At 43.4% G+C, this 12,109-nt stretch overlaps 2 protein-coding genes and 1 pseudogene across 6 annotated transcripts in view; 2 read left to right on the top strand and 1 right to left on the bottom strand.

Moving 5' to 3' along the window:
* Positions 1-3,598, top strand: part of CPT1A (carnitine palmitoyltransferase 1A) — a 57,448-nt gene extending 53,850 nt beyond the window's left edge. Inside the window, exon 19 of the mRNA XM_020884047.2 lies at positions 1,509-3,598. Coding sequence (XP_020739706.2) covers positions 1,509-1,595 — 87 coding nt within the window. The 3' untranslated portion in view covers positions 1,596-3,598. The remainder of the gene's footprint in view (positions 1-1,508) is intronic.
* A 1,028-nt stretch (positions 3,599-4,626) lies between these two features.
* LOC110131424 (cytochrome c oxidase subunit 7B, mitochondrial pseudogene) lies at positions 4,627-4,880 on the bottom strand (annotated as a pseudogene).
* Positions 4,881-6,212: 1,332 nt separating this feature from the next.
* The window catches only part of TESMIN (testis expressed metallothionein like protein), a 39,724-nt gene continuing 33,827 nt past the window's right edge, over positions 6,213-12,109 (top strand). For 4 of the 5 annotated variants that reach the window (XM_070457786.1, XM_070457785.1, XM_070457782.1 and 1 more), the window contains exons 1-2: positions 6,213-6,298; positions 6,879-7,394. In XM_070457786.1, the coding sequence (XP_070313887.1) occupies positions 6,918-7,394 (477 nt within the window). In that variant the 5' untranslated portion in view covers positions 6,213-6,298; positions 6,879-6,917. The other variant, XM_070457781.1, reaches the window with a different exon arrangement.

Raw genomic sequence — 12,109 nt, 5'->3', positions numbered from 1 at the left:
AAATGGCACCCCACCCAGTGTTCTTGCCTGCAGAATCCCATGGACAGAAGAGCCTGGCGGGCTGCAGTCCATGGGATCGCAGAGTCGGACACGACTGAAGTGCTTAGCAGGCACGAAACGTTGAAGGGTAGAGTTAAGATCTGTGTGCGTGAGCTGAGTAATTCACACACATAATGCAGCGGTGGTCTGCGGTGTTCTCTGAATGGAACCCGTGACCTCATTCCTAGCATGGCACATTTAATCCTGATTTATATTCTCACCTTTCCACATTGTACGTCGCCTGACAGTCTGTGCCAGGTTCACCTTTAACAGAGACGTTTGGAATTCACTTGCTTATTATGCTTTATGTAATGCATTGACATTAGGGAAAAAAGGTAACATGCATCCCAATGTTCACAGCAGCACTATTTATAGTAGCCAAGACATGGAAGCAGCCTGAATGTTTATCAACAGATGAATGGATAAAGAGGTGATATATATATACACACACACATATATACATACATACACACCACTAGAATATTACTCAACCATAAAGATAATGAAATAATGCCATCTGCAGCAACATGGATAGGCCTAGAGATTATCACACGAGATGAAGTCAGACAAAGGCAAATATCATATGGTTATCGGTTATATGTAGAAATAAAATGATACAAATGGACTTATTTACAAAACAGAAATAGACTCACAGACATAAAAAACAAATTTATGGTTACCAATGGGGATAGGGAGTGGGGAGGGATAAATCAGGAGTTTGAGGTTAACAGATACACACTATTATATATAAAATAGGTAATCAACAAGGACCTATTGTATAGCACAGGGAACTCAATACTTTATAGTAACCTATATAGAAAAGAATCTGCAAAAGAATGGATATCTTTGTTACGTATAACTGAATCACTTTGCTCTACACCTGAACTTCACACAATATTATAAATCAACTGTACTCCAATATAAAATAAGAATTAAATTTTAAAAATAACTATTAAAGCCGTTTCACTATGAAAGATAAGGTGTTGGGAGCTAATGGAAACTTCAAAAGGTGTGTGACAATTAGCAGAGGCATAGAAGTTACATTTGCTCTGTGAATTGTTATATGACAAGAATAAGACAAGTACTGTTCACACTACCCTTAATAAGTTGTTTTTTTAAAAAAATTAAGCACCTTAGATCTCAAAACAAATACAACCATATATAAAATAGGTAAACAACAAGGTCATACTGTATAGCCCAAGGAACTATAGTCAGTGTCTCGTAATAATAACCTACCATGGAAAGGAAAAAACACGCACCCACACAAACACGTAAGCTGTTATCTTTATGAACCCGTAACATCTCACCAGACTCTGTAACTTAATGATTCGATCACCGAGTCAAAGCTTAGAAAACTGGCAAAAAGGAATGCTAGTTCTTTGAGTCAGATTACAAGTGAAAAGGCTTGAAATGTGAAAAATTCCACATCGTAACCAGTTTCTTTTTGTTTGTTTGTTTTTAAATGAAAGGATTCTCATCGCTTCGGGAAGAACCTGAGAGAAGCAATGATCGACATCATCAGTTTGTTCGGGTTCAGCCCCAATTCCAAGAAGTAAATCTCTCAGCACTTCCGGGAAGGAAAAGAAGTTCTTCTGATGAAAAACCAAATGAAAAATAGCTCTGTATCCTGACTGTATTTCAGGATGAAAATTTGTTTCCTTCCAGTGAAGGTTTGGTGTTTTTGCTTTTCTAGGACAGCAGGCTCCACGCCATGAAGTATAACCCTACTCCTTCTAAACAGTTCCTAACCTGGGGGACATTGGATGAAGTCCCCCCTAAAGTCTTCCCATCACCTTACATTTCTTAAGGGACAAGCGATTTTTGGAATGAGTGGGGTTGTGGCTTCATACTCGCTGGAAACAGACCGGCACGCTTCCTTGGCTGCCACTGGACACCTGGTACTTATGGGCATTTAATTTGATCAGAGCAGTGTAAACATTTGTTTCCTTCCGAGAGAAAAGCATTTTTTAAGTTGCAGATGTTAGCAGCTAATAGCCGACGCACATGCAATGCACTAATCAAGAAAAGCTTTGTGCTTTTGGAATCTGTTCTGTCCTGTGGTCACTCTGTCACTGTCTAGTTCGGTCGTCTGCACTTGCCTCTACGTGTTTGAAGTCTTCAAAACCCAGTGCCTTAAAAACAGAAGGCCCTAAGTGTAAGGGAGACCACACAAGAGATTTATTTTAAGTCTTTAGGTGGAATTGTGGGTGTCTCACTCCCATCTCAATTTACTGGGTGGATATCTCTATGTAGGAATTTTCCTGTGGTGTCCCCATGTCCAGAGGGACCAGTCCCCTTACAAGGGCAGCTGTAAGCTGGATTCCCTTCCATCAGACTGCCTTCCTCAAGCTTCATTGTTAAGCTACGAAAGAAGACATGTGTCAGAAATGGTGAGCGAGGGATGTGATGGTTGAAGATAGTGTGTCTGAAGAACACACATCCTAGGTGCTTTGGGATTCCTGCTTACCCAGCCTGACAGCAGGGAGAACGTGACACTTGCCACGGAGAAAGGAACAAACTTGAGAAGAGCGAACCTCAGGCAGTCAGGGCTCGCCATCCCACCTGGTGAGAGAGGACATCCACTCCCGTTTCCAGGGAGACAGAGGGAGATGGGTCATCTCAGTGACCTCCTATAATGTCGCAGGTGACGGATGCTGAGTTTAACACAGCCTACCCTTCCGATGGGCATGCCTTGCTCGAAAGAGTGATTGACCAAAAAGTGATGATACGCTGTATCATCTTCAGTACCTAATGCAAAAAGAAAGAATCATGGAGTGAAATAGACCCACTGCCTCTGGGCTGTCACGGCAGGCTGAGCTGTCCATTTTTTAAGTCATGTATTTATTTTTCTGACCACTCTGTTCTGGTGGGGCTCATGTCTCTGAGCCCTGTACCCCAGTGATACGGTGATGAGGCTGAACCAATGGAGCAGGAGCAAGGCACTGGCCGCAGAGCGCGTGCATGTTTTATTCGTGTACATGTTGTGATGTAAAACCCCACCTAAATGGGCCAAAGACTCTTTCTGTTAAAAGCAAGCGGAAATGGGAACAGACAAAAAAGGCAAAAAAGGACATCTAGCCACCATAGCAACAAAAGACCCTGTTCATCTGTGGTATGTAGTCTGGGGGGCGTCAGAGGATACGGGAGCCCCCCTGCCTCAGCCAGGGCCCCCAAATCATCCACTGTTGACCACTCACCAGTCTGTATTATGATTCACAGGTGAATTCAAGAGCAGACGTGTTAGCACTCAAACTTATTTGGGCTTGTCTCTCAGGTTTTAAATATTTCAGATGTAATCATCACTAATCCATGCAGTCATCAATGCAATTTTATATTCCTTAAAAGGAAGAAGACTGGGTTTGTACTGTACGTGTTGAAAGCAGGAAGTAAGAGTATTAATGTATTTAATTTAATTTGGAACAAGCCATAGTCTTAACGGAGCTGTGGTCTGAATTTGTTATCTTGGACTGGCCATTGCATGTAAATACAAGATGCCCTTTTGGATGTAAATCTTAGATATGCAGTATGAATGTTACCATTAATAAAAATATTAACCACAGGACTGCTTTCTTTCTCTTTTGTTATACTGATAAGGAAGCTAAAGGTCAGGCACTTGGGACAAAGGTGACTGACCAAGATATGCAGAAGAGGCCTCGGGTTGGGCAGAGTGGACCTCACTAGATTCATGCACCTGTTGGAGAAGGGCTACTGCTATGAAGGGCTGTGGGTTTCGCTCTGTGTTCGTTTTGCATCTTCTCCTATGCCTCGGGGCCTGGAACAGTGCTGATGCAGAGTGAGTAGGGGCTCAATAAATGCATTTCCATTCTCTCCAAGGCTCTTACTGAGCACCTACTGTATGCTAAACTCTGTTCTAGGCACTGGGAATACAGCGGGAACCCCACCAGTTCTGGCTGTGGTGGGAAAAGTACAGATGACTTGCCTGCAGTGCAGAAATAGAGATGCAGGCATAGAAAAGGGACTTTTGGACACGGGGTGGGGGGTGGGGTGAATTCGGAGATGGGGATTGGCACGCACACTCCCACGTGTAAAGCAGCGAGTAGGAGCTGCCGTATAGTGCGGGGAGCTCAGCCGGGTGCTCTGTGACGACCTAGAGCGGGTGAGGTGGGGGTGGGGGTGGGAGGGAGGTCCAAGAGGAAGGGGATATATGTGTACATGTGGCTGCTTCACTCGAAGTGTACAGCAGGAACTAACACAACACTGTAAAGCAGCTATACTCCAATTAAAAAAATACTCCAGTGGGAGGAAGTCAAGAACCAAGAGAACCTCTCCAAGGATCTTAAGGGTTCCTAGACACGTGTGTGTGTGTGTGTGTGTGTGTGTGTGCGCGTGCGCGCGCGGTGAGAATACCTGGCTTGTGAAGGGTGCTGATTTAGAGCTGAGGCCTAAAAGACAAGCTTTCCCCTTTTTAAAATTATTATTATTTTTAAATGTATTCACTTTTTTTGAAGGTTTCGAGTATACGTTATTTCTTCAACATGCCATATTTTAATGGGTACATAGTACTTTTACTTGGCATTAATTATGAGTTGATTTTGAAACAATTCAGTATTAAACCAGCTAGGATGACTACTGTTCTCTCCATTCCTTTGGGGCGACTCTGCCAACAGGTCATGGGTTCCACTCTATTCCAATTTGTGTTGCAATATATACCCATAAAGCAACACAGAAAGTGGCTCCACTAGCTAATACAGCATTTTACCGTACTCGTCATGGAAACCAGGTGCCCACTTCTGGTGGATCTGCCTTGCCACTGCTCTTTGAATGCTTTGAACCCTGAGACAACTTAGTGCGTTTTTGGCCAAGGGAAGCATCCTGAGGTTGAACACAAAAGGGCGGCAACTATAACTGCTGGCCTCTAGCAATTCCTCGTCCAGTACCCTTGCAGAGTCCTGAAAAAATAAATTTATTTATAATTGAAGGATAATTGCTTTACAGTATCGTGTAAAGCACAGTTCTGCCAGACATCAACATGAATCAGCCACAGGTTTACCCACGTCCCCTCCCACTTGAACCTCCCTCGCTATCCCACCCCTCTAGGTGGTTACCCAGCCCGGGTTTGAGTTTCCTGAGTCCTACAGCAAATTCCCATTGGCTATTTTACATATGGTTGTGTATGTTTCCATGTTACGCTCTCCACATATCCCACCCACCCCCACCTTGTTTCTTGATGAAGAAGGCGTATTTAGCTCACCACCCACCCTAAGTTTGCGCTGTGTTAGTGTGGTTGTCTTTGTTAGTTCTAGGTCTTGACCACCTCCCTCTTCCCCAGAACGTCATCAATGTTGGGTTGCTTATGTCAACAAGGGACGCCTAGTCTTTGTCTGGAGCTCCATCACCACGGACCTCAAGTGCACGCTGGGTTGGGAACCCACCTGCCTGTGTGGACCCCTGGCTTTCCACCCACTTGCGGTCTTCTATGGCCAGGCAGAAAAGTATGTGGTGAAGTCTGGGGGTCTGAAGTCACTGCCTCGGACTGGCCTCAGTTTCCCCACCTGAGCCTAGAGCTGCTGGCCCCGGGAGTGTCCCTCCCTGTCCACCTCAACTGGCAGGTCCTGGGCCCCAGCCCAACACTCCCCTCCAGCCCTCCACATGCCCTTCCATAGTTCAGTTTAGTCTTTCAGTCGTGTCCGACTCTGCGACCCCATGACTGCAGCATGCCAGACCTCCCTGTCCATCACCAACTCCCAGAGTTTACCCAAACTCATGTCCATCACCAACTCCCAGAGTTTACTCAAACTCATGTCCATCGAGTCGGTGATGCCATCCAGCCATCTCATCCTCTGTCGTCCCCTTCTCCTCCTGCCCCCAATCCCTCCCAGCATCAGGGTCTTTTCCAATGAGTCAACTCTTTGCATGAGGTGGCCAAAGGATTGGAGTTTCAGCTTCAGCGTCAGTCCTTCCAATGAACACCCAAGACTGATCTCCTTTAGGATGGACTGGTTGGATCTCCTTGCAGTCCAAGGGACTCTCAAGAGTCTTCTCCAACACCACAGTTCAAAAGCATCATTTATTCGGCGCCCCGCTCACTTCTGCTCCCCGCCTTCACACCTCACCCCCAACACGTCCCACCCTCTCACCCAGCCCCACCCATGCCACGTGCCCTGCCACGGCCACGCCCACCACCGCGAGCCCCGCCCCGCCCCCCGGCCCCGCCTCCTTCCAACGGCCACCCCAACGGCTTGTCCCCGCCCCGCCCCCACATTTGTGCTAGGTGCTCTGACAACTCCAGCGGGCCCAGGTGCGTCGTCTCTCCAGCGCCTGACACTCCGGTCGTCGCCGGCTTTCCCCGCGGTCCCGGGCCCGACCTCAGGCTTGCAGAAAGGACGGGGACCGTGGGCCCCTAGTCAGCCTCGAGGGGACGGAGGGACCCCCCTTCTCCTTTCGTCCCTGTCAGGGACGGCGGGACCTCCAAGTCAGCCCCTCGGAGAACGGCAGGACCCTGCCTCCGTCATTCCTCTGGGAGCAGCGGGACACCGCTCCTGTCAGCCTGTCGAGCCAGCAGGGAGCCCTTCTCCGGTGGTCCTCGCCAGGGACGGTGGGACCCCCAGGCCAGTCCCTGGGAGCGGCGGCCCCCGACCCCGTCGGCCCCTCGGGAACGGCGGGACTCTTCCCCTGTCATTCCACAAGACCCTTTCCTTGTCAGCCCCTGGGAGCGGCGGGCCCTCCGGACCAGATCTTGGGGGCGTCGGGGCCCCCGGTCAGAGCCTGGGGGCGGGGGTACCCCCAGACCAGACCCTGGGAGTGGCGGGCGACCGGATCAGATCCCAGGAGCCGCGGGCCCTTTGGGGGCCGCCGCTGACCGGGCCGCGTCGTTGCAGGTGCGGTGCGATGCCCGGGCCTCGGCGCCCCCAGTGGCCATGGAAGACGCCCCTCTGTTGGGCAGCATGTCCAGCCCCGAAGACGAGATGGTGACAGACCTCTTCAGCGCCGAGAGTCAGTTTGTTCCCGAAAACCTTCCCCTGAAAACTGCCGTGGCGGTGAAACACGAGGAAGACGATTTTCACGTCTTCAGGGACGCGTACCTGGGCCCTGCGGATCCCAAAGAGCCCCTGTTGCACGCGTTCAGCCCTGCCCTCGGTGGGGACTGCCAGCGCAAGGTCAAAGTGGAGCTGCTGGTGGATGAAAACGGAGACGAGGGACTCCTAGGGGAGTACCCGAGCCTCCCGGAGCTCAACCCTCTGGACGACGCCGTTCTCTCTGCCGCCCCGCAGCCTCAGGCCTACAACGTCCAGTTCCTGTCCTCCCTGCTCACCCCGCACAGGAGTTCTGCCGCCGTGCCCCTGGGCGCCTGGGCCAGGGAGGGAGCTGCCCACCCCGGTGTTCGCGTGATTCCAGTAAGATCCACATGGCGCAACTCCCCCTGCTCCCTTTCCCCAGTAGAGAGGGGGGACTTTCGGCTTTTACCTCGATTTTTCCTGTGTCAGTAGCATCGTTATTGGACTCACCATTCCCAACAAGGTGCATCCCTTGCTAAAGCGAGATGCATTAGCCAGCCAAGCATCCTCCCTGATGGTGAATTAGGTCCTTCGTCCCCAGGTCAGATCTGGCCTGACTCTGACTTCCCTGGTGGTCCAGTGGCTAAGACTTCACACTCCCAATCCAGGGGACCTTGGTTCAATCGTTGGCCAGGGAACTAGATCCCACATGCCACAACTAAAGATCCCAAGATCCCACATGCCGCAAGGAAGATCTAAGATCCCACGTGCATCAACTAAGAACTCGTGCATAGCCAAATAAATATTTAAAAAACAAAAAATATATGGCCTAACCCAGGAGGGATTAAAAACAAAAGAGGGAAACAACTAGAATTTTTTTTTTTTTAAGCTCTGAAGGCAGGGATCAAATTGTGCCCCTTGCTATGGAAATGGGAGTCCTAACCACTGGATCACCAGAGAAGTCCCTAGAACGTTTTAAAAGCAGCTTTAGGGAAGAAGCCCTAGTGTCTGTGAAAACAAGTGCAGTATGAGTTTTCATGCACTGGCCTTTTACATATTTTCCCCTTTAGATTTATAAGGGTTGTAATTCATAGCTCAGAGCAGTCGCTCAGTCATGTCCGGCTCTTTGCAACCCCATGAACTGCAGCACACCAGGCTTCCCTGTCTATCACCAACTCCTAGAGCTTGCTCAAACTCATGTCCATCGAGTTGGTGATGTCATCCAACCATCTCATTTGCTGTCATCCCCTTCTCCTCTGGTCTTCAATCTCTCCCAGCATCAGAGTCTTTTCCAATGAGTCAGTTCTTCAAATCAGATGGCCAAAGTATTGGAGTTTCAGCTTCAGCATCAGTCCTTCCAATGAATATTCAGGACTGATTTCCTTTAGGATGAACTGGTTGCTGGCTGATCACCTTGCTGTCCAAGGGACTCTCAAGAGTCTTCTCCAACACCACAGTTCAAAACCATCAATTCTTCAGCGCTGAGCTTTCTTTATAGTACAACTCTCACATCTATACATGACTACTGGAAAAACCATAGTTTTGACTAGATGGACCTTTGTTGGCAAAGTAATGTCTTTGCTTTTTAATATGCTGTCTAGGTTGATCATAGCTTTTCTTCCAAGTAGCAAGCTTCTTTTAATTTCATGGCTGCAGTCACCATCTGCAGTGATTTTGGAGCCAAAAAGTCTCTCACTGTTTCCATTGTTTCCCCATCTATTTGCCTTGAAGTGATGGGACTGAATGCCATGATCTTAGCTTTCTGAAAGTTGAGCTTTAAGCCAACTTTTTCACTCTCCTCTTTCACTTTCATCAAGAGACTCTTTAGTTCTTCTTCACTTTCTGCCATAAGGGTGGTGAATCTGTTATCTGAGGTTATTGATAGTTCTCCTGGTAGTCTTGGTCCCAGCTTGTGCTTCATGTGCATCTAGAATGATACATCATATAAGTTAAATTAGCAGGGTGACAATACACAGTCTTGACACATACTCCTTTCCCAATTTGGAACCAGTCTTTTGTTCCATGTCCAGTTCTGTTGCTTCTTGACCTGCATACAGATTTCTCAGGAGGCAGGAAAAGTGGCTTGGTATTCCCATCTCTTTAAGAATTTTCCACAGCTAGAACTTGCTGCTAGGTAGGACTTACAGTTAGTACCTGTGTTCGGTGAGCCATGAAATCACGATGTTAGAGCTTCCCTCTGCTAGTAAGTAGCTGTTCCTCAAGTGTATGTAATATAAATCAGAGTCTACATGAATTCATGCTAATTGTCAGCCAGCTACCCTATTTTGCTGTGGATAACCACTGGTAATTTTCTGCTTTGTCCTTATTTATTTATTTATTTTGAACCTGGGCTTTGGGTGGTGAAAGCACAGAGTCCTAACCACTGGACCACCAGGGAATTCCCCTTTTCTGTTTTTGTTGAAACTAAAAAGTCAATTTTTAAAGGAAGAAAAGGATTTCCAAGGAAATGTGTACTGGAAAAGGATCTAGTTTGGAAAATCAGATTACTCAACCACTAATTTTAGTAAGTTATAAATTAAGCCCGTGTGGAACATTTTTGAGTTGGTATTAAGATGGCTGGAACCTGACTTTGTTTGTATATCATAAACCATAGCAGCAGGAGCTTAGATTCCTGTTTCCCGGTTTTATTTTAGTGTAATCACTGCTCCTTAGTGCACAGGAAAGTTGGGGAAGAGAGGCTGCGGCCTGGAGAAACCGGCGAGCACACCTTGTTCCTCCAGACTTCAGTCAGCACAGAGGTCTTTCTTGGAGTCTTTTTCAGATGGCTTGAAGTGTCGGACATTCCATCTTGCTACCAGGCCAAACTTGTGCCCCAGCACCTTTCGCCTATTCATCCAAGCACAGTTCCCTTCCTGCGCCGATTGGACTCGGTGTTCACCAGAACGGGAAGGGAAAACAGGGACAGGAAGGGAAAGAACAGGGAAACGGGAAGGGAAATTAAAACAGCAAATTCTCTTTTAACGTAATTCAACTTTAGCAAAATAAAGGAGGGACTACTTGGATGATATTTCTTGTTGTTTTTTTTTAAATTTTATTGACAAATTCCAAGTGTTAGTCCCTCAGTCATGTCTGACTCTTTGTGATCCTGTGGACTGTAGCCCACCAGGCTCCTCTGTCCATGGGATTCTCCAGGCAAAAATACTGGAGTGGGTTGCCATGCCCTTCTCCAGGGTATCTTCCCAACCCAGGGATCAAACCCAGATTTCCCACATTGGAGGCAGATTCTTTACCATCTGAGTCACATGATTCTATTTTCACAGTTTCCAAATTTATTAATAAAATGAAAAAGATTTAGCACAAACATGTTTATCATTTAAACAGAATGGAATTATTTTTCAGTAAATATTCAGGGTCAGTTGCTAATTTCCTTTTTCTAGAAATTCATTTTCACATATTGACCTCTGTTTATTTTGTAAAAGTAGGGTTTTACTATACTATAAGTAGTCCAGGTATCAGTTGCATGGGGTTGAGGAACTGATGTATTTACTGTGTAAGTATCTGTTAATTATAGGGAGATAAGTTAAACCTAAACTTTGATAAATTTAAAAAATAAAATTATTCTTTCCTAAAAACCAAAATCTAAACTTTGATGACATGTACATGACAAATTCTCCAAAGCAGAAAGCAGAAGAAAATTGAAAAATTCTACATTTCTGTAAAATTTGAAATGTCTAAAAAAAAGTTACAACTTGAAATATTGCTAAACTTTCCTATATCTTTAAAAAGATTTATACCTAGATACTAGTCTGCTGTGTTAAGGGATTTGCCAGTCCATGAAAATAATAAATTGTTTGGGTCCCAGATTCTAAGTCAGATGATCTTCAAGTCTGAGTCAATCCCCACACTTTGAAAGATAGTTGTCTTTGTTGTGATTTTACAGAAGGTCTTCAGAATGTTACCTTAGAATCACCATCTTCTTTGAAGGACTTTATGATCTGCCTCCTGGCCTTTGGGAAAATTCACCTGTCCTAACAGGCAGTCTGTGCAGATGGAGGTTAAGGAGGGGTAGAGACCATGTAAATTCTGGGTTGACTGCTATTGCCTGATCTTCTTACATTATCACATTTTAAAAAGAAGCACTTAAAAATATATAATATATTAATATAACAATATATTAATATAATATATAATATATATTACATTTATTATATTATATTTATTATATATTATATTGTTATATATTTATATTATATATAATATATTGTATACTATAATTTATAATAAATAATATATATTATTTTTATATATTATATAATTAATGTATACTGTATATAACATTTTATTATATATTATATATTGTATATAATTTAATATATACTATAACAATATAAAATTAAAATGATATAAATATATAATTATAATTGTATATATTATATCTATATTATATATATAAATATATATGCATATAATATATTTACTATAATATACATTATATATATAGTCAACTAGCTGACTTCAACTAGCAAACTTCTATATATAATATATATAATACACTATAGATATAATATATAATTATAATTATAGCTATTACATATTATAATATAATATATTATATACTTATATATTATATATAATAATATATAGCATAATAATAATCTATAATATATAATAAATATAATTATAATTCTATATTATATCTATAGTATATAAATTTATTATATATGTATATATTTACTATAATATATATAGTATATATGTAGTCAACTAGCTGATTTCAACTAGCAAACTTCTATATATAATATGTATATAATATATATAATACACTGTGGACATATATAATTACAATTATAAATATATATAATTATATATTATATATAATATATGTAACATATAATAATATATAATTATAGTAATATTACTATAATTATATAATAAAATATATTATTATATCAATAGTTGATATAATTGTATATAGTATATTATAAATAATATAATTATATAATATGTAAATATGTAAATATATAATATATTATGGCTATTATATAATATATATTATGTAGTATATATAATCATATATTATATTATATACAATATATAATTGATATAATATTGGTATATATTAATATATTATGATAATATATATTGTATATTTG

This window comes from Odocoileus virginianus, chromosome 28, assembly GCF_023699985.2.
Source record: "Odocoileus virginianus isolate 20LAN1187 ecotype Illinois chromosome 28, Ovbor_1.2, whole genome shotgun sequence".
Classification (NCBI taxonomy): Eukaryota; Metazoa; Chordata; class Mammalia; order Artiodactyla; family Cervidae; genus Odocoileus; species Odocoileus virginianus.
This window is presented reverse-complemented; position numbering and strand designations above follow the sequence as displayed.